We start from the raw sequence: 23,493 nt of genomic DNA, 5'->3' as shown, positions 1-23,493 counted from the left end.
TATGTTATCATTATGTAATAGATAGAATCAGCGAGAACTACTCGGCGCTAAAATGACTAAACACTCTTTAAAAACGAAAAACAATTCTTTGCAATTTGAAATATTTCGCCAAATAAACAAAAAATACAATAAATTACATTAACAGTAGCTTTAAAATGTAAAAAAATGATCACGCAACTCTATTGTTTATAGCCGAAGTCGCCAAGCCACCACGTTACTGTAACTCAGCCGATCAGTGAGCGAAACCAACTCCGACCGATTAGCGGTCCGATCTTTTGAACGAAAACTTTTTAAACTTCATACATTGCCTAATTTATTCTTTCCACCAAAGATAAGGATCTTCCACGACTGCACTCATCTTTTGTGTACAGAACTACCCTGTTGTAATTTATATGAACGAAAATAAAATTTATTTCGTTTTTAAATTCCGTCATCTTTTGTTTTAATAATGTACTGATTAGTTAGATAATCCTTAAAGTATTCTTGACATTGATGCCAAAACTCAGATGGATTTCAGCCGAGAAACAAATTTTGCTTGGTACGGTACTTTCTGATCATTTGGTTAGGAAAACCTAAAGCACCGATCCGGTCATATTTTTCAACTACAACGACAGAACACACGTTTTGCGCGAACCTTCCAGTACTTTACTTTAAAATATATCACGGGAACTAAAATCGTTGCTTTTAAGAAATGAATCTCTCTCTCTCTCTCTCTCTCTACGTTTTATCTATTCTCAATTGACATATCACAGTACTTTACTTTAGTAGGAAATTTCATTACAGAAACAAAAAGCAGAGCTGGCTTTCTTATTTTCCTTTGACAACGGGTTAAATATTTATTTCAGTTCTCGCTCAACAATAGGTTGAAATAAATATTAATCATTTGGGAGACATAACCGTCCAATGTTTAAATTAATTAATTAATTAACAAAAACAATTCCGGTTCGATCCATCGCGCTTCGAAACCATGCTTGCCACAACTTAATTACACACAAAACATTTGATCAAAATCGGTCCAGCCGTTTAAAAGCCTTATGGTGACAAACTTCCGCACAGAAGATACATATATATATATATATATATATATATATATATATATATATATATATATATATATATATATATATATATATATATATATATATATATACAGCATACATATAGAACCTCCTTAAAGGGACACTGTGTTTAAGGGGTGGACACAGATAAATCAAAACAAACAAAAATGTTTTATTGCGTACGAAACAGCGAATTAACTGGATTTGAAGTTCCACTTTTCCTCTAAAAATTATTTGATGAGAGTTAGACAATCACATGTAGGAATGAAACCAGTATGTATTGTAAAATTCTTGCTGAAATTCGCACAACCCCCGTGTTTTTGCTGTGACATTCTGTAATAAAATAATTTAGGGTCAAGGCGGATGTGAAGAGTCGGTCCTGAACACTGAATATATGTCCAAGGATCTTAAAATGTAAACAAATGATCACACAACTCTATTGTTTATAGCCGAAGTCGCCAAGCCACCACGTTACTGTAACCCAGCCGATCAGTGAGCGAAGCCAACTCCGACCGATTAGCGGTCCGATCTTTTGAACGAAAAATTTTTAAACTTCATACATTGCCTAATTTATTCTTTCCGCCAAAGATAAGGATCTTCCACGACTGCACCGATCTTTAGTGTACAGAACTACCCTGTCCTCCCTCCAACTTCGATTTTCGGTACGTAAACAATTTTTGCAAGAGTTGTAATCCTAATTTATGCGGGAAATTAACATTACAAATTGGCTGATTACGGTTTTGATTGCATCAGATTTTAATGATTTTGATGACGATTACGATAACAAGTATTTTAAGCATTTAGCTAACGATTATAGTTGTGATTACATACAAATGCAGTCGATTACGATTGATTGCCCGTAATTGTAATTGCTCTAAGCCTGCTAAGTCTAATTCATTGTCCGTTTTTTTTTTTTTTTTTTTTTTTTTAAGCTTTTGCCAAAACGCCCCGATTTTTGTTCAGCTAATATCCTTTTCCCTCCCCCCTCTTCATGCAATAGAAAAATTTAAAGTGACAGGACCAACTGAGAGATTTTACTCAAACATATTTAAATTCATAAATTTCCACTTTTGCGGTAGTGCTACAAATATGTCATTTATATCTATTTTTAGCCTACTTTCCCAGTAAAAACCAGAGAAAGAAGAAAAAAGCATGAAAGAAGGCTTAATACATCTTAAAAATATCCCGAAAAACAAAAAAAAAAAAGTCAAAATTAAATAAAATAGTTAGATAAATATTGAAAAATTAAAAATTGGAAAGTAGGGTATTGAGATGGGGAAAAATGTCCGTCGGTCTGTCTGTCTGTCCCCCCCTAATAACTTTTGAATGAATAGTCCGATTCGAACACATTTTTTTTTGTTAGAAAGATCTCGGCGAGGACATCTCATTCCCATAATTCATTTTTTGATTTGAACAATTTTTAGTTCAATTTTGAACAGTTCAAAAAAAACTTAACATTAGCGCCTACGGGGAAATTCAGATCAAAAATAAATCTTGAACTTAGAAGCGAAGTGGCTTCAAACAAACTTTGTAGGGAAAAACTTTTGATAAAAAACATGTATCGAGAATATCTTTTTGATTTGAACAAGTTTTCGTTCAATTTTGAATAGTTCAAATCTCTTAAATTAGCGCCTAAGGGGAAACTGAAAGTCAATATAGATTCCGAACTTAAAGGCGGATTTACTTCAAACAAACTTTGTTGGAAATAACTCTTGACGACCTACTCCCGACTCCGACTCCGAGAATTTATTGGCACCTGACACCGACTCTGACTCCTGTTCCCGACAATTAATCGGACTCCGACTCCCCGACTTCGACTCTGACTTCGTAGCTTTGGCAAACATTTATACACGGAGGACAAATGACTGACTCCGATTCTTGGATATTCGACTCCGACTCTTTTATCCCAAAATGAGATTGACTCCGACTCCGCTGCTGTGGTTTTAACTGTGAAATAATTATTGTTGATATGATTTGTTTTTATTTTCACGCTAAAGTTTTAATTTAGGTATTTAGTTTTCGGTGAATAAACTCGAAAAATATGCGCAGACGATTTTTTTTTTTTGACAATGAAAATTATTTCTTTAAGTTGACATTTTATTGTTTTTTTTTTATTTTGGTAAGTGCATTAATTTGTTTAAAAAATTATTTTTGGCAACAGGGGAAAAAGAAACGATTTTTTTTATATGATGTATTTATTTTAATGAACTTATTATTTTTTTGTTTTGAAAGCTGTTAAAAAAAATTTTTAATGGAAAGTGTATTAGCTGCTTTGTTTAAAAGGTGCTGCTATTTTGTACGTTTTTTTTTGAAGAAAAGTAAGGAATATTTTATTCCTAGAAATCAGCTTAAAATATTAAAAAAAAATATGATTGAAAAAATTTGCGATTTTAGCTATTTTTGAGAATATTGATCAGGTACTAGAAAGTAGTATGGGTATACGGGAAAGTAGGCTCGTCTAGTTCTAGACGGAACTTCTTGTTTAAATTATATTTGGGCTCATGTAACCGTGTTTGATGTTTTCAGTGATGAGTGAACAGTCATATAATAAATTTTAAAATGCAACAAAAAACGAGCGATTAAAAACTGCATTCTCTCAACAGACTCAAACATTCATTCTGTATACGGACGTACGAGCACATTAGAAGACTTAATCTCGTAATTTTTCAGGCAACTCCAGTTTATTTAAACACTTCGATCTCCGTAACTCAGACTCAGGGGGAAAACTTCGAATGGGGTATTTTTAAGGGTTTTCGAACAGTACCAAACTTTGAAACGATACGGTAACTTCTTTGTATAGAAAGCGCATTAGGGTTGTTTCCTTGAGTCAAAAGTGCTACTTTTAGTCACTGAAATTGATAGAATGAGCAAAAAAAAAAAAAAAAATATCATGGATCGTAAAAAATCTTTTATTTTCAAAACGTTTAAATTTTAATTAATTTTTAAAGCTGTCCGATTTTTTAAATAAGGCGTGTACTTTATGATGTCACAAGTGATGAATTTTGGCGCGTACTCCACTGGCGCTCTGAATGTTTACGCTTGCTGTCTACCGCGTTTCCAGGTTATGCTAATTCAGAAGCGAATTAAATATTGCGCTCTGCGCTAATGGCATCAGTGAATGGCATTTCATCACTTGTGATGTCATGTGCAGAAGCGTAGAAAAGGAAATTGTGAATCTGCGCACCGATTAAAATAGTTTTTAAAAAATATTAAACTTAGTCAAATTATTTAAAAAGTGGTCAAATCCTATGCTTTTAAACACTCTCTTTCAGAAAAAATACCTTTAAAATTCCGGAAACGATCCCATTTTATACCAGTTTTCAGTCTAAAACTTAAAGATCTAATGGTTTCGAATTTTTTGAGTTTCGAATCCCCTCCCCCACATTACCCTTCCAGGTTGCCAATGTACCTTTGTGCGAGATTTGGCCAAGATCCGCCATAAACTAGTTTTTTAACGAATATACGAACAAACCACTTTAATTGCTGTTGTACTTGTATAGATTTCGCGATATGGTGTGTGTACACCCTTAGATGGAAAATGTTATTTTAGTTTTTAAGTACATTGTCTTTTCTTGCCATCAAAATAATTCTGCTTTCGGTGTGCGATTCCAAATGTTTTGCATGCCTTGTACGAGATTATAGTTTAACATTCTTTTATTCTTTTCGTTCTTTTCAGTTATAAATTTGCATGCTGTTGGAGTGCAACAAGTGTGATGCCAGACTTTGACGTGCCCTACATGAACAAACACCTTTGTTTTTACTTTCATCTAAGGAATTACGTCAAAATGAGTTTACGAAGAAATGCAATGAGACTTTAAGATTAAGGCTTAGCAATTACTATAGTATTCATTCCTTAGCCAATCCAGGCAACCACAACAGAAGATTGTAGTGTATGTTATATAAAGGGTAGTCTACTACAAGAATTTACTCATTTTTCGTAATGTTGCCAGCAAGTGTCTCAAACCTTTGCATGCGGTCAAATTCATGTAGTAATAGTTCTTGCATAAGAAAATATCGATTCATCTTAATATCCTTGAACAAAACCTTGTTTAACCAGAGCAAGTAAGTGTTTATCAGTTATAAAAGAAAATAGTGACGCCTGCATTGACGAACTCGTTTGACGAACGTCATTTTATTTTATGGTCTACATCTTGCATATAATGACAGAAGAATAAAATCTAAAATGTTCATCCGATTCTATAACTCTCTTGCCAGCAAAAGTGATCTGCTTGAACATAAATATTTCAATCAACTAGTCTTAATCATAAAGCTGCTTATCAAAAAAAGGCAAAGTTGCTATCTGAAAAGAAACGTTTCATTTGATCTCCGTAACATTTTCCCGTGTTTAGTGTAATCAGTACCAACGCTTTTATTCCTTTCAATGTTGTTTGTTGATCGTGTGCAGTGAAAATTGCTGACAATTGACACACTTTTGATTAAGTTACAACGAATTAAGTGTATGAACCCTTCTGAAACCTTAAGAAAAAAAAGGTTTGTGACAAGATCTTCATTAATATTGGCTTATCAAAGCGAAATATGGTAACTGGAATCGAGTTAAACTGAAAAGAAAATAGTCTGGGTGGAATAAAATTGACTTTTGTCGAAAATCCTAAGGTGCTATAGTTAAAAGAGTTTGATTGCTTAATGGTTGATCAAATCCCGTTTTGAACTTTCATTGAGGAGTTAAACTTGGAACAACAATGATTATTGTTATTTAAATGAAAAAATTTGCGTTAAAAAATATGAGGGTTTTTATTGAAAAAACACTGTACGGTTTCTAACCTTTTTAAACGTTTGGGAACTGTTTAGATCTTTGTATAAAAGTCCATTAAGAACAATTTCATACCATTCAGCAATGGCGAATAATCCTCTGATCCATAATGGCTCTACAGAACTTTATTCCTGTGAACACTGTTCAGGAGTATTTGCTTTTGTTTCAGACTTAAAGAGACATTTAAAAGGAGTCCATAATGGTAAAGAAACAAACTCATATGAACATTGTCCGAGGACATTCCCTAGTGCTTCACATTTAAACCGTCATGTGAGCATCCATACTGCCGAGAAACCCTTCACCTGTGAACATTGCTCAATGGTATTTTCTAAAGTTTCAAATTTAAAAGATCATGGAAAATTTCATACTGGCGAGAAACCATTCGCCTGTGAACTTTGCTCAAGAGTATTTTCTCGAATTTCAAATTTAAAATTACATGTGAGAATTCATACTGGAGAGAAACCATATAAGTGTGAATTTTGCTCTAAGGAGTTTACTCAAATGGGACACTTGAAAGGGCACCGGAGGACTCATACTGGCGAAAAACCATTTTCCTGTGAACAGTGCTCAAAGGTATTTACCAACGCTTTGAATTTAAAGAATCATCTGAGAACTCATACTGGCGAGAAACCATTCACTTGTGAACATTGCTCAATGGCATTTGCTGATGGTTCGAATCTAAAAAAGCATGTAAGAATTCATACTGGCGAGAAACCATATAAGTGTGAAATTTGTTCTAGGGAGTTTTCTGAAATAGGACACATGAAAAGACATTGGATGACCCATACTCGCGAACGAACATTTTCCTGTGAACAATGCTCAAAGGCATTTTTTAGCGCTTCAAATTTAAAGAGGCATCTGAGAACGCACACTGTCGAGAAACCCTTCGCCTGTGAACATTGCTCAATGGTATTTTCTAAAGCTTTATATTTAAAAGATCATGTGAGAATTCATATTGGCGAAAAACCATATAAGTGTGAAATTTGTTTTAAGGAGTTTCCTGAAATACGGCCCCTGGAAAGACACCGGAAAACCCATACTGGTGAAAGAACATTTTCCTGTGAACAATGCTCAAAGGCATTTTTTAGCGCTTCAAATTTAAAGAAGCATCTGAGAATCCATACTGGCGAGAAACCCTTCGCCTGTGAACATTGCTCAAAGGTATTTGCAGATGGTTCAAAGCTAAAAAATCATGTAAGAATTCATACTGGCGAAAAACCATATAAGTGTGAAATTTGTTCTAAGGAGTTTTCTGAACTAGGACACCTGAAAAGACACCGGAGGACCCATACTGGCGAAAAACCATTTTCCTGTGAACAATGCTCAAAGGCATATGCTAGTGCTTCAAGCTTCAAGAAACATCTGAGAAATCATGCTGGCTAGAAACCATGATCCTGCGCATATTGCTCAAGAGTATTTTCGCAAGCTTCAAATTAAAAAAATCATGTGAGAAATTCATACTGGAGAGAAATCATATAAAATTTGTTTTAAGGAGTATTCCTGACTAGGACACCTGAAAAGACACCGGAGAATCTATACTGGCCAAAGAACATTTTCTTGTAAACAATGCTCAAAGGCATATTCTAGTGCTTTCAGCTTAAAGAAACATTTGAGAAATCATACTGGCGAGAAACCATGATCCTGTGAATCACCGATTTTAATAAATATAAAACTTTACACATCCTTCGGTAAAACACTTAAATGTATTGAACACATGTTTTTTTATCGGCAACAAACAGCTTTAACGGGATGAAATTTACCCCTAAATATTGGATAGTTGGGATATTAGAGAGTACAATATATTCTTTCATTTTTAATTTTGAATACAAAAATTCAAATAATGATTGACTTTGTGTTATTGATGTTTTTTTTTCTTCAGATAACTAGTGTTAGAAGTGCATATGAAGGGGCACTCATGGTGCCAATTCCGCCATTGTAATTTTGAAGGAGGATAATTTTATAGGAGAGCTAATTCCATCAGTCCTGGGGGGGGGGGGGTGCGTTCGGATCCCTGCTGCCTTGTATATGTACTGAATAAAGTTGCTACATAACATCACATCTTTCGCTTTAGCATAGGCTTTCCTAAGCTCCAAAATTTAAATTGCATTCAAAATAAAAAATATTTTCACCACTTTAAAAACATTTCTGAAATTCGGTTCCTAAATTTTAAAGGGGGAGCAAGAGGGGACGATAATCCCTCTAATTTAGTAAAAAGATTTTTAGTTACTTTTCAGTTTCCCCTATCCTCTGAAATAGCGGACCTGGCCAGATAATGGAAATTTTCATTTTTTTAGTGAGAATGCATGCCAATCAGGGGTTCTCCCCCCCCCCCAAGTTCAATATGGCAATCCTCCCCCCCCCCCCACTACCAAAAAAAATAAATCTCAACCGTCTTTTCCTTTTTTATAGCTCTTGTTTTTTTGTTTATTTATTTATTTTTTGAATATTTTTATTTACTTACTTATTTATTTTTAATTATTATTGTTATTATTACTTTATTTGAAAAGTTCTGTGCCGATGACATATCACACACACACACGCAAACTAAAAAATTAAATGAAATAAAATGTAAACAATAAAATAAAATTTAAAAAATAATAATTAAAATAAATAAAAAATCACCTCCCCCCGATGCCAATTATAATTAATATGACTAAAATGCACAGTTGGTATTATTTATATTCACTTTAGCTCCCAAAGAAAAAATTTACCCTTTAGAAATCAGGTTACCAAAGCCAAATTATAATAAATTGAGAAATTGAAACAAACGTCGATTATTAATTTTTTGAAATCTCATGTTTTATTTTAAAGCATGTTTTCCAATTTAAAGGTGCAGTTGCCCTCCCTTGCCGCCATCTAGATACGCCCATGGTAATAATGCAATTCAATTTAAAATATGTTTATTATTTTACTTAATTAAAAAATATGTAACAGGTTTTGGTCCGGATAAAACCCTGCCTTTAAAGCACTGTTTATAACTTATTATAAATATTATTTTGAGGGACATTCTTTCATTGAAGTACTTTCGAAGTTGAACTTTAAAGTATCCAACAATATTTCCTTTCAACTTTAATTTTATCAATTATTTGTTATTCAAAGCGAAAGCAAACCCGCATTTTAACACGCAAACAAATGCAATCGTGCGGTTTGTTGGCAACGCTAAAAGCGCCATCTATCGGCTCAAACTGAACTATATTTCTGGTCGAAAATTACTTTAGGCTCCTCAAACAGCGCATCGTTGCATCCTCGTTGGCTACGCCTCTGGGGAGGGGGCCCTACAGATTTTGTTGCAGAAGGATGGATTGGAACGGTCGAGGTTAGTTACCGGTTAACCATGGCCGACCGGTTGAGTTTTGCGAATTATCCTAAATAAATATTGAAAACCGACGTCACGGCAATCTGTAAAATTAGTGCGATAAAGTTGCCAAATGTGTAACCCTCTCTGTTCCTGACAGCCAATCAGATCAGCAGAATCTAGGAATATTTCCTGTTGTAAGTACCATTGGATCCCATATGTTCGTTTCGTTCGATCGATGTATGTTTTGCTTTTGGAAAAGATAAGCTGTGACGTCTGGTAATGCTCTGCAAGATCTTTATGATTATCAATTTTCATAATGAATTATTTCCAGAAGTAAGTAAGAGTAGACGATCCTACGATTGTTGCTTTTGGTTTCATAATTTATCTATTATTTATATGAGTTTTTAAAACCGTTTTATATTCTGAGTGTAATGATCCATTTGAAACAATTTTTTTAATATTCACTTCGTGCCCTTTTGCCAAAAACGATCTCCTTTGTGGAGATATTTTGCCTGTTTTCAAGAGTTTAAACTTTTGAAGGCACTGTGTGTGAAATTATTTTTTTTACAAAAGGTTTTTATCATGTTATCTACTGAGGTACCCGCATAAGCTATTAAATATGACAGGAAAAATTAGATAGCAAAAATTTCCCTTGTGGACACGAAATGATCCAATAACATGTAAAATGTTCAGGAAAATAAATATTGGGAGTCATAAATAAATAAGCATTGGAAGCATTTGCATACATATCAAAAAACATTTAATACTCTTAGCAAAAAAAAAAATTAAACCAGTATCCTTAGTGAAAAATTTATTTTCCTTCTTCACAAAACAAACTAGCATAATTTTAATCCCAGAACTATATTTCTGCTGACTGTGCGAACCAAATGTACAGGGTGTGGCAAAAAAAAAATCAGGCAAGCAATTTTCCATATAACTTTATTAAAAGTAAATAAATTAACAAAATATAAAAAATATTAATATGAGAAGACCTTTAGCAATTAATAAATTAATTGGCTTCAAACTGGCTGCCTTTTGAAGTAAAACAAAGGTGCAACTGATTGAAAATTTTCATTCAAGAGCCGCAAATCCTTTAATCAATCCTACTCCTATAAAGCAATTGGTTTAGAGAGTCCAAACTTATGTGTTGTTTAGGGTAGACCTTTGACTCTAAAATAGGCCATACAGTGCAATAAATGGGGTTGAGGTCTAGCGAGAAGGGCGTCCACTCTATAGGATGATATCAAATCAAAAACTGCTCCTTGCACCACTCTTGTCTTTTTGGCCGTGTTAACTGATGTGGTTTTTCTTTCAAACAATATTAATCAGGTTTGAAAGTCAAAAAATTACAATTATTATTTCAAGTTTCAAAGGCGATCAGAAATAGAAAATGTAATTGTTTTAATTAGACACATATTACTTAATATTATTGGTTGATATTATTTTTTACAACTTGACTTATTTCTGGTGTTTGACCAAGAAAGCTCTCAGTTGTAAAACAAAAAGGTTTCTCTTTTTTTTTTTTTGTTTCTTTTTCTAATTAAACTTATACTTTTATGTGTAATTCTGTCAAGCAGAAAAAGAAGATGTATGGATTGCATATATTTTTTAATACTTAACCCTTTATATGTTCCAAGAAACACAGAGCTATTAAGAAACCCTATTTTTATTCATAAAAAAATCAAATTTTCCATTTTTTCCTGAAAAAAAAACGGTAAAAAAACGTTTTTTTTTTCCCCCACCACTTTAAAATTTCCAGAAATTTTACATCTCTAGTTGTGATAGCTTTTTCTGCATATTAAAAATAATATTATGTGTATATTCTCTTATATTTTATACATAATCCTGACAGCTCAATTTTTCAGAATTTGAAATGAATCTGATCTGGCTTTCTGAAGCACTGCTGTTTAATGCCAAGTTACTAACAAATTGTAGTTCTGCCTAGTCCATCTTGGGAAAATATCAAAAGAAGTAAGTACTACATGTCATTAAAAAAGGTTTTTTTTTTCAATAGTTATCTTGAACATGGTCCAATCCTTCGTCTGAAGTACACTGTACTCTGAATTCCCAGCCAAAAATTAATATTTTGGTTTGAAGGGAAATTGCCTACATAAATTGCACTGAACTTTGGATTATTTGTGGCACTAGCGCAGCTAGAAATTCCTTCTGAGGAAGATTTTTTTTTATCAAAAATACCTTCCGAAGGGTATTTTGATCAAAACACCCCTTTCATGTGCATTAACGACTGTATTAGAATTTGCATTTATGCTAAAACCAATGGCTCTGGGGGGTGTTTTCACCCCCCCAAAAACCCCCTGCACTGTGCCACTGATTTGTGGTAATTAGTATTTGAATTTACTGGGAGAATCCTTGTATAAAATGCGCTTAAAGGATAATCCTTAGTAATTAATGCAATGGTTTTGCATTAGTGAAATGGCAATTTTAATTGCCAATCTTCAATTAAAATCTTTCAGATCTTCATATCTTTCATTATATCTTCCAAAAACTAAAAATTGCAATGTTAAACTATGAATTTAGATCAGTCATGTTTTCCCCCACAGTGGGGAAAATATGAACTGTGCAGTTGATGTTAGTGATGTGGATGGGGTAAATATCCAGTGGGTAGGTTTTTTTTTTGGGGGGGGGGGGTTATCTGAAACCTTTGGGCCCAAACACTAGGTATTTGAAAAAAAAAATGAAAAAGGCGAATAAATGATGTTTTTATCTGAAATATGAAATTGTGGGCAAATTGAGGCATTCATATGTATAATGCATAGTCCACTATAATATTAAAATCTGTTCGCGTCCGTCTGTCTGTCTGAAGATCGATCTCCTCGAGAACCGCTGCGAATCGAGAGTCGAACGAGATACCGATCAATTCGAAATTTTCCAAAGAAAACAATAGAACCAATCTCGTAATTGTACGACTTTAATTAGCGGAGATATTAATTAAAACGTTAATTAACATAACGTTATTCAGGAATTTTTATTTCTTTCCTGTTGCCATTTTGCGTATGAGCAAATAAAATTCTAATAATTGTTTTAAAAGAGATTTTTTTGGCTGCTGTCCAAATCTTAAAACAACGTTTCCATCCAGAATTTCATTTCAAATTAGTTTAAAATTGGTTGCTCTATTCGGATATAGCCTTTATTTTATCGTCTGTCCTTTTTTTATTTTTTACATTCAACGTTCTTAACTCTTTTCAGCATATGAAAAATGTTTCTTTAGTCATGTTTATTGATTGAAGTGTAAGTTTATCATTCACCGGCCTCATATTTTGATACATTTAGGATGTGCGACTAATTATGTTTATTTTGTTGAACTTTTTCCCGTTACATGGGTGAGTTTTCGAATTGCAATAACTTTCTTTTTCTTTCCTGTTTCTATTTTTGAAATACAGTTTGTATCGTTAAAAGAACATGTTAAATTAAGATTGTTTGGATTTCTTTAAGTGAAACAGAGTTGAACAAAAAAAATTGTTTTTAAGGATTTTAACTAAAGTTATCTTGGAATCTGATGACTTGGTATTTAATTAATGCTTATTGGTATTTATTTAGTCTTGGTGCTTTAGTTTCACATAATCAATCAAAATGTGTGTGTCATTTTATGTAAAAAGATGATCGTAATTGTACATAAATATTTCAGATATAGTCTATCAGATTTAATTCAGTTTAAAGTGACCAGAAATTATAGTTGATAATGCATATATTTTCATCTTTTGTGCTAATTGAAAATACTCATAACTTGTATCATTGATAACTATGATTAACGTTAAAGAGATTTTTGCCAAAAATATGCTCTACTGGTGTTTTGCAAACCTTGCATTACGCGTATTTATTCACTTCTTAGCGCTTTAGAAACTGATGTCAGAGTAATACAAAAACATCAATTGGACATCTCTTTCATTTTTTAAGTAGCCCGTGCAACGCCGGGCACGCAGGCTAGTTTATAATATTTTTTGTTGAATGATTTTTGAAATTATTAAAAAAAAATAATAAAATTGTAAATTAAAGAACCTTTATTTGCAATGTGATAATTGGAGAAATATGAGAAGTGGATCAATTATGAATTAAAAAGTTATGTAAGACCATGATTCTGAAAACCTTTTTATTATATTTTAGATAATAATGGGGCAAGTATGATAGCAGCTCTTACCTTTTTTTAACAAAGAAATGTCAAAATTATGCTGCATTAGGTTGCTTTTCCTATCATTGCATTTGTTATTACTGATATTTCATAATGAAAATTAATTCAGTTTTGTTTTGCATACAATGTAAATTATTAATTGTCATCAATAAATGAAGTGATGCTTGTTTAAATCTAAAAAACCATGATCTTAGGAAGAATACTGCCATTTCAAACTTCTTGTAAAAATTAGAAGAGGAAACTATTGTTTGCATTCTTTCTAAACCTGAAAATTTAACAATTGTTTACAGTAAACTCTATCCACTGAATATGTTATTTGGCAACCTTTCATAATAAAAATGATTTCAGTTTTGTTTTGCGTGCAACTAGGCTTTTATCTATACATTTTTAGGCTTCCCTGAAAAAAATCAGCCAGGGCCCTATCTGCCTATTGAATTTAAATGCCACTAAGGGCTGTGGGCCCCTTTAGTGGAGTGGGGCCCCCTGCATTGCATGGTCTGCGTGTAAGTAGATCTGAGCCTGCATGCAACAGAGATAGTGTTAATTATTTAATGTAACTAATGAATGAAGTAATGCTTACAAATCATCAAATCTAAAAACCATAATCTTAGGAAAAATACTAAACTTTTCTTAAAAACTAGAACTGTTGTAATCTTTCGAATTCTGAAAATTTAACTATTGCAGAGCCGTGTCCAAGGGGAGGGTTTTAGGGGTTAAACCCCTCCCATTGAAAGAAAAAAAAATCAATGAATCATTAAATGATTTTCCAAAATGTATTTTAAGTTTTAATTAATTTTAGAGTTAAACTCTGATACAGTATTCCCCCTCTTTAATATTTCCCCATGTTTAACAATTAGCATTTTCCTCAATTGTAGGATTCCCAAGCCCCTTCGCTTCTAAGTATTTGAAAAAAATTAACGACAGAGGAATGGCTGAAGAGTCCGGCAATGCTGTAAGCATGCAGGGGAAAATTATTTAAAAGAATATTAGACAATGACGTAGCCCCCCCCCCCCCCAAAAAAAAACTTAGGGGCAGGGAAAATGGTTACTTTGCTTACTGTTAGGTTTTTTCTTATGGTACGCCTTTAGTGTTGGATGAATTAGTCGTTTCACACATTAGAAAAGTGTTTCTATGCGAAACAGCAATTTCTTTTAAATAAAATCTTTATTTTCATTAAATACCTGTTCAATGTTATTTGATGGAAAAACAAAAGAAAAAAAAGAAAGAAAGAAACTAGCATTAGGTAGCATAAAAGAAATATGTGTGCTTTTACAAAATGTTCAACTGTACAAATAAGATTTCATTAAAATAAAAAACACAAAACGTATTTTAAAAAAAAGCCTAGTTATGGAACTAAAATGAACTATTCAACACGCGTAGTTAGTTTTCCTTTGACAACGTAAGTTACAAAGGCAAAAAGTTTCAACCCCTCCCTTTATGAAATCCTGAACACGGGCCTGAACTATTGTGTACAGTAAACTCTATCTACCTGCCCATTGAGTTGAAATAAATCATTTTTACTTCTTCAGGTTCTTAAGATTCATTTACAAAAAAAAAAAAATCTTTTGGGTGACTTTAGTCATATGCTTTTAGTTGAATGATCCGCTAAATGGTACTCAGTAAGCAAATTAACAGCATGAAGAATCTATTTTAGAACAACTTCCAATGTTTTCTGCACAAAAAGCTGATGAAAAGGAAATTCTGGATAACTTAAATTTGATGGGGGGGGGGGATAAAATTAAACTTGCAATTTTTTTTATTATTTTTTTTCCAAATGTTGGGATTTTTTAAAAAAAATTTAAACCAGGGTTGCTCCTGAAATAATTATGAGGATTTTAAAAATAACATCACAATTCTCCTCATAGCTGTTGCTATCTTTCAGTTTGGTTTCCACTATTAATGTTCCTTATCATTTTACAACTGAACTGAACTTTCTTGCCTTTTTCTTTATTTATTTAATCAGCATGCATTTATAATTTCTCAAAGAAGGATTGATATTTAATCAAATATTTCATGAAAATGCATGATTTTGTATGCCTTTTTTTAAAAAATAAATATTTAAGGTCTATAAAATTAAAAATTCGTTTAAAACGGTTCACTTTGACAACATGAGAGAAGGAAAGGGTATTTACCTGTTGTCAATACCTTTGACAACAGGTACATACCCTTTTTGGGTATTTACATGGGTTACCTTGGATATTTACCCTTAAAAATAAAAACCCAGGTATTTTGCATCACTAGTTGACACTCAGTTTTAGGATAATCCTGCTGGTCCCAAAGTGCCTTTTATTGATGCAATTTTATACAAGCCCTTTTCAAGGTCCCAAACAGTTTGCAAAATCAAAGGTTGACGGTATGTAATATGTATGAAAATTGAAAAGAAATCAGCCTTTAATGCTGTTGTTTTAAAAGGACATAAGCCCATTTGTTTGCTAGGGTCAGGTGGGGTGAAATGGGGCGGATTTTGTCTTTTTTTTAAAATGATGCCATTTGCAAACCCATAAACTTTTTTTTGTACTTTTTTCAAAATTTCTTCTTTACATCTGATTCTTCCCCTTTAATTTAAGCTGCTTCTCATTGAAATTTGTTGTCATTGACAATCTGAAAATTGCAATTAAAGTATCTGACCCATTCCACCCCACGGTGGGGTGAAATGGGTTTTAATGGGGTGAAATGGGTCATTGCAATAGAAACATACAATAACTAAGAAATTATTACCAAAACACGTACAATAGCTGAGAGAAATTGTTTCCAAAGAACCATTTATTTATTTTAACATATTCAACACCAAAATAGTTTGAACTAAAACTCAAAAAGTATAATGTCCGCAACAATCGAATTCTGCTCATTCAATGTCTTCAGAATTTGGCATCTAGAAACAATATATCTTCCTACCCAGGAAAGATGTAGTATTTGCCTGAGTTGGCTTTTTGTAGAAAATTTACGCTGTTGTAATCTTTGTCATTAACTTTATGTCAAGTGATCAAAAAATTCTTTTGATGATTTCTTGCCCGTGTATTATTAGACAAGAACCCATTTCCCAGGTGTTGGTTCTTGCATAAGTAACTCGGACATTTCTTCATCCAAGAGTTGAGTTTCATTCGGTTGCTGCTTTTTAGAAGATGTCCGGGCTCTTGCTTTCATGAGCAATTCTTGCTTTCTCTTACATAAGTGGCATGCCGATCTTTTTTCAAAATTCCTGGCTCACTCTATGCCAAGAGTGCCACAATTGCATTTTCCAGAATTAGTCTTTATAAATACCTTAGCAACAATGATTGTATCTTTCTATCAAATGGGGAATTGCACTTTGTAGAGCTGACGCAATACATTTTTCTTCTTCACTTAGCATTGTACCTCTAACCAACCTTTTCGACTTTGTGCGCCGGAGACCCATCTCCTCGATGTTTCTCTTGGCATATTATATTTCCTTGCAGCTGCAGGAATTGCTAAATCACCTTCAACTTAAAAATTAGTGCAGCCTCTAAATCATAGTCTGAATTTTTCTTTTCCCTTTTTCTTACATACACCCCAGGCATTTTCATTGAATAAATAAAAAATTTGGATTAGGAAAGAGTAGGTAGGTAATAGGTTGTAAATATGGATGGCAAGTTTAGCTTTTGAATTCTACACATTAATAATACATACTTTATTTTTGTTACATATAAAAATCTTCTAAATTTCTGTTTAAGACCTATTTATGGATTTGAAAGTCAATTTACTCTCATTATGAATTAAAATTCGCTAAGCCTAACTATGCCCCATTTCACCCCACCACATGAAAATAGCAACAAAAAAAGAAAGAATTGATACTTTTTCTACCTGTTTTTTGCAAATTGTAGATGAAAGTCTGTTCTAACTGATAACACTTGAGAATTTCAATTGAAAAAAAATGTATAGCAAGATTTTAAGAAGTTTGTCAGGCTTCTTAAAAATTCACATGTGACTTGAGAAACAAAATATCAGTGTAGTGCTCCCAGCAATTTACACAGAAACTTTAAAAAAATCAGAATTGTAGCCAAAAAGCCCCTCATAACTTGTGTAAAGTTTGAGAAAAATTCAGCCAGACCAAAAATTTTTATTAATAAAAATACACAGCATGACCCATTTCACCCCACCTGACCCTATTTTTTGTATTCCTGCCCAAATCTTTATCGATTCACTTCGATTCACATTAGTGTTTAATTATTCATTCTAGGGCTGCCCAATATCACTATTTTAATACTGCAATGTATCACTCTCAAGATATTGATACTTGCAAACGAATTTGTATATTCAGGCCCATCAATTCAAAATTTCCTGGAGGAGGTCAAAGAGGTATACTCTCATTGCAAATTTTACCCAAAAACAAGAAAAGCATTCCCACATATGTATACATTAATTGCACAAAGCAAGATAGAGGCAATGTCCTCTCCTGTACCCTCCTAAATGACAAGCCTAGACATATTCTAGTTTAAGCTATTTATAATGCTAAAAACCAAATCCTCTTCTGGTTAATTTAACATGTAAATGATTTATATTTAAAATATATAATGAAATAAAAAAGTTTTAAAGTGCCAGTGTTTTTAAAATAAACTTAAAAGTGTAGAATAATTTCTCTAAGCTTCATGTAGGTTCAAAGCCCCATACAGTTTCAGAATTTCTTTCAGATTATATGGAAAATTTGTAGTTGTGAGTTTTTAATGCCTAATTAAAATACTTGTAAGCTTTAAAAGGAAAAACATGGGATACATGCAACAAACGATGCATTTATAACGTAACTAACAATAGGGAAGTTGCAACCTATTAAATGTTCATATTTTGGCTATTGGATATTGTTAATTGACCCTCAAAACTAAAAAATTCACCATCGCCGAATTTTAAAACACCGTGATTGATTTTTAATGAATTGAGCGCGCTGATATTTTTATTTTTTAGAAATTCAATAATTCTTTTGAACACACTATGGAGGCCGGATTCGTTAAAGCACAATCTAAATAATCTTCCTCAATTAACATCAATGATGATATTCGAATATTTCCGAGAGGATGAGAGGTTTAATGTTCCAGAAGCACGAGGAGATAAGCCTTTTACGTTTTGTCTTCGAAGTCGAATATGCATGTCCTTCAGCTTCTCCCCTATCGGAAGAGCGCGTGACGTCACTTCCTATGCCATTTGACGTCACAAGCGGTTGACCTTTAAAAATTAATTTAAAAAAAACTACTTATTGTATCGCAAAAATATTTTCACCTATGATGTTCATACATGTTACTCTATCATATAAAAATAAAATTGAAAAATCGAAAACTTCCCTATTTTATCGCTTTGCAAAAAGTATAAACTGAGGTATGATTTTTTTCATTCATAACCTTTCTTTACACTTATAGTTCTATATTGTACATGCACAGACAAAATTTGTAAAATCTTATGAGGCAAGTAAATTTAAAAGCTCCAGACACTACTGCACTTACCCCAATTTTTGGCTTTGACTGGAAGACAAAAAATAACAATTGTTGAAAAAGCAAAGCCTGTTCTTCCAATTGTCACAACTTACGGATGGGAATCTGGATTTTCAACCTATTCAGCCACCGAAACTAAATACGGAAGCTGTCTAGATGCTGATCATAACATTCGACTCCAGCTATCAAAAATTGAATCGTATTAAAATTTTATCTGTTAAAGCAACCTCGTTTTCCCCCCTCAATCTGATGTTCAATTTTGAATTTCAACTGTTTTGTTAATTGTTACCTATTGATTTCTCTCTGCTTAGCTTGTTATTTGTGCTCCAGAATCCAGAATTTGTAAATAAAGTTAAGCATTGAAAACTATACCTAGTTTGAAAATAGTGATCTAACCCTCTAATTAGTAATAGTTGATTGAATTAAGATCAACTATCTACTAAATACAAGTGTCTTTACACAATTATGACTAGGGCTCATTGATATATATCACGATATATATCCGACATTTATTTTGAAAATATCATGATAGTTTGATATTTTCAATATTTATTTTTTCAACTAAGGTATTTTCAATATAAAAAGTATATTAATCATAGTATTATTGTTCATTTATAACTAAAAATAACCAAAAAGTAATATACTATATTTTTATTATGATTATTTTAATACATCATTAATATTAGAAGTAATACAATATTCCTTTTTAGTTTTACTTGTTACATTACTAATAATTTTATGAATATAAAATACAATTTTAATTCAAATTAAAAGTGTCTAATTAAATATTAAACATTGCTCAGAAAAAAAAAGCGTCTCATGACTGTCCACTGACTAAATGCATATTATTTATCTCTGAATCATGTAACTGTAAATGTAGCTAACAGAAGAAAAATGGGTGAAACAGCTAATGCTACATTAACTCCATTAAAATTGATAGTAATGAAAAATGAAATATTAGATATAAATAATGAAAGAAACATTAATTTTAAGTCTACATATTGTAATTATAATATAAGAAAATAAAGAGTGATTTGAGTATGCATTTACTATTTTGAAGACTTTAGTTTGTGCTAATTGAAAATATCGGATACATATCAAAATATCCAATATATATCAAAATATCGGATATTTTCCAAAATATCGTGATATTTTCGAACCCTGCATGACAAATCCGCACCGAACATTAGTTCATGAAAGGAATCCGCTGGCTGTTAAGTTTGGGAAGCATTGTTCTATAGTAATACTTTCATCACAGAAAATAATTTTCTGCCCCTCACTATTTCAAGAAATAAGAACATTTTTACAAACTCATAATGGTCCCCTTATTTATACTTTTGAGGTTTAAAAAAATTCTCGATGCTGATCTTTCATCTCTTTTCTATCATAAACATTGCGAAAATCTTAGATACATATTTTTTTTAATATACAGTGAAGCACTGTTTATACGTTTCTCTTTTATACATTTTTATCAATTATACATTTTTTAAATTGGTCCCTGCAGAGTCTAACACACATTAACCTATACCTATTATACGTTTTTTCATTTGTTTGCTTTTTTCATACATTCCCTTCAAAAACATATAAACGGTGTTTCACTGTACTATGAAGTATGCAATTTTGAGTTATGATAATGTTTCATCAAGCCTGTTTAATTTCAAATAAAATATGTAATTTTCTTGTTGAAGATGACTGAACTGTTTGGTAATTAGAGCTAAATATTGACAAAACTTTTGTATTTTGTTCCAGCATTAGTTAGCTGAATTTTTAAATTGCTCTTAAACTTAGCAACATGCATGCCACAATTTGTCATTCTGTCATCACATAACTAATTTCTTTTAGTAAGGCGTAATTCCACATTTTCTAGATATTTACTATTATAGTGAAACCTGTGTAAGTTGACCACTTGCAGTGCACTTCTTTAGTGGTCAACTTACAAAAGTTGATTTACATAATAAGGTCCAATTCCATGCCTGAAAAAAGCGGTCAACTTACAAAAGTTGATTTACATAATAAGGTCTAATTCCATGCCTGAAAAAAGCGGTCAACTTACAAGGGTGGTCAACTTCACAGATTTTACTGTAATATGTTGTTAATTAAAAAAACAAGATTGGCAATTTGTTTTGGGCCGCCAATGGACTGTTGAAGTAAATTTATAAGTTTCCTTTTTTTCTTGTCAACAGCACTTTTTGTCTTTTTTTTTTTTTTTTTTTGTAAACTAAAAAATAAATAAATAAACAAATTAGTTTTAAATTGCTACTAAAACATAAAAAATATCATTTAAAATAAAGGTTGATTTAACTTATAAATGCCATTATGTTATCTGTGTTATCAAAATTGATAACACAGGTAAGAAACTGGCGACAAAGAGGTGAATAATACTAAGACTTTCAGTTGCTACTTCTTTTATTAGTGGCAACCACTAATCTTGACCTTGAACCTTAAGGAGTTTATAGTTTGCGCTTTACTAAGTTTCTTTTATTATTAAGTTAGTACATTGTGTGATAATACTATGAATGCTTGGCAAAGTCATTCCAATACTTATGGAATTACACAAAAACCACGGTACGGGATTCTCTCAAACCTGTATTAGGTTGGAGAAAGTCAAAAGATTTTTCTTCTAAAGTGATGTGTGTCTGGGAATTATGAATAAAATTGTATATGTTCTTGAAAATTATTCTATCAAACAACTGTCCCACCTTAATTTCTTATGAGCTGTTCAATTTTAAAATGATTGAATATTCAGAAAACTCTGGAAATTTGTTTCCAAAACAAAGCTAAAGAGGATTTTTTTTTAATTTTTACATAGGATAATGTGGAGCAATAAGTCAAGAGTTTGCATTAGGGTGCAGGATTGTGAGATTAATGCAACTTTTTTCTAAAATCCCACTCAGTCAAAATCCCTTTGCTCGCTTTTCACAATTAATGGACATATGTTTAAAAAAATCGTGAAATTTCTCATCTACGATTTTTCTATTTTTCATATTTATTTTAAGACAACCAGTATAAATGACTATTTTTCAATGTTCAAAGGGATTGAAGATTTAAGAAATTCAAATTTCTGTTGATGCTTGGAGGTGCTGGTTGATGCTAAATATTGTAGGTGCTTGGAAAATTCTGATATAATCTTGTCTATAAACGTTTTATAGGTAAACTGGGGGAGTGATTTCAGTGATGAATATGCCTTGTTACTCTGTTGGATTTCCACACAAAAACTCAGAGTATTTGACAATATCTTAAACATATATGAGTCCATAAATAAGGGTATTCACCTGGAAGGAGGGGGGCATAGTGCAGACTGTTCCATTTCTGGGGAGTTGCTCAAAACTTTCGAATTGTCTCTCCCAAAATGATTGGTGAGATCCGCCAGTAGCATACAGAGCTTAACTTCTGTGTGACTTCAGCTCCTACACCACCTCTTTTTTTCCCCTTAGAATTCTGACATGTAACTATATATGTACCGTAGGATATAGGGCTTCCTCCTTTTTTGTTTTGGTTAGAAATTAAAGCCTGGAGGTGAATATATATTTTTATATTTAATCGGTTTTCCTTCAGTTTTTTCTTTCTTTATGAAGTAAAAGAAGGAATAGTATTTGCAAAGTATATTTCCTTCTAAGATTTCAACCTAAATTGCTGTTGATTTGTGTTTTATCTCATGCACTTTGGTTTTCCAAGATGACTTTTTTGAAACTCACTTATTTATTTTCAGGTGTCACCTTCAGCCAAAATGGCAAGAATCCGGTAATGACAATAGTTGCACATTTCTATCGTTCTGAAAAAACTGATTTTTTAACATTAAAGCTAGAAAAATGTCTATGAAACATCAAGTCGAGGTGACAAGAATTTGATAATGACAATGGTTACACATTACTATCGTTCTGAAAGAACTGGTTTTTAACCATCAAAGCTGGTATAACATCTATGAAACATAAAAAGTAGAATTTTTTGTCAAAAGGAATGGAAATGAGATAAATATTCATTGAGTCTCGAAGATAAAAATAATGATAACAGCCTCCAAAAAGCAACCTTATGCTAAACAAGGAAAAATTCCACAAAGAAATGCTGGTGGCGTTTTGTGTGTAGTTTTTGATGTGTGTATATGAATGTTTTTTTATTTTTCTACGGTATACTCTTCAACGTGATCTGTTATTTGTGTCTTCAATAATCACAAATGAGCAAACTTTATCAGTTTTTTATCATTTTAATGCCTCAATTGTTAAAATTTTTATGATAATAGCTGGATTATTTCTACTAACTAGATTTCTTGGAAAGGGTGCATTAGTTAATGTATTTCCATCCTATTTGTGTCTGACTGCTTTTTTTAAAAACACTTAGTGACATTGGTAATCTCAAAGCATCGGCACTAGTGGAAAATCTACTGTTTGAGATGACTTTGTGTTGATTCTCATTTAAAATTTCAGATCCGATTATCATTTAATAATGGGGCCATATTCCTGTGACTTGTGCTCAGAATTGTTTAAGACAGTTGCAGCATTGAAAACCCACTCCAGATTCCACACTGGCAAAAACACATATCCTTGTGAGCTGTGCTCAAAAATATACACCAATGAAAATTATCTCAATAGACACATGAAAATTCACTTCTATGAGAAGCTTTTTTCCTGTGAGTTTTGCTCAAAAGCGTTTTTTGATAGTGAAGCTCTTAGTAAACATGTGAGAATCCATACTGACGAAAAACCATATTGTTGTGAGCTGTGCCAAAGAAGATTTTTTCAAATAGGAAACCTAAATGCACACCTGAGAACGCACACGGGTGAGAAAC

At 32.3% G+C, this 23,493-nt stretch overlaps 1 protein-coding gene and 1 long non-coding RNA gene across 2 annotated transcripts; both read left to right on the top strand.

Moving 5' to 3' along the window:
* Positions 1-6,041: 6,041 nt before the first annotated feature.
* LOC129233925 (zinc finger protein 678-like) lies at positions 6,042-7,606 on the top strand. The gene has a single exon (XM_054867847.1). It carries the CDS (start codon positions 6,148-6,150, stop codon positions 7,210-7,212), a length of 1,065 nt encoding a protein of 354 aa, XP_054723822.1. The 5' UTR covers positions 6,042-6,147; the 3' UTR covers positions 7,213-7,606.
* Positions 7,607-9,368: 1,762 nt separating this feature from the next.
* Positions 9,369-22,511, top strand: LOC129233927 (uncharacterized). Its single transcript, XR_008581502.1, has 3 exons — positions 9,369-9,460; positions 10,993-11,098; positions 22,420-22,511. It is a non-coding gene; the product is annotated as an uncharacterized LOC129233927 (long non-coding RNA).
* Positions 22,512-23,493: the final 982 nt, after the last annotated feature.

Source organism: Uloborus diversus, unplaced genomic scaffold (assembly GCF_026930045.1).
Source record: "Uloborus diversus isolate 005 unplaced genomic scaffold, Udiv.v.3.1 scaffold_809, whole genome shotgun sequence".
Classification (NCBI taxonomy): Eukaryota; Metazoa; Arthropoda; class Arachnida; order Araneae; family Uloboridae; genus Uloborus; species Uloborus diversus.
This window is presented reverse-complemented; position numbering and strand designations above follow the sequence as displayed.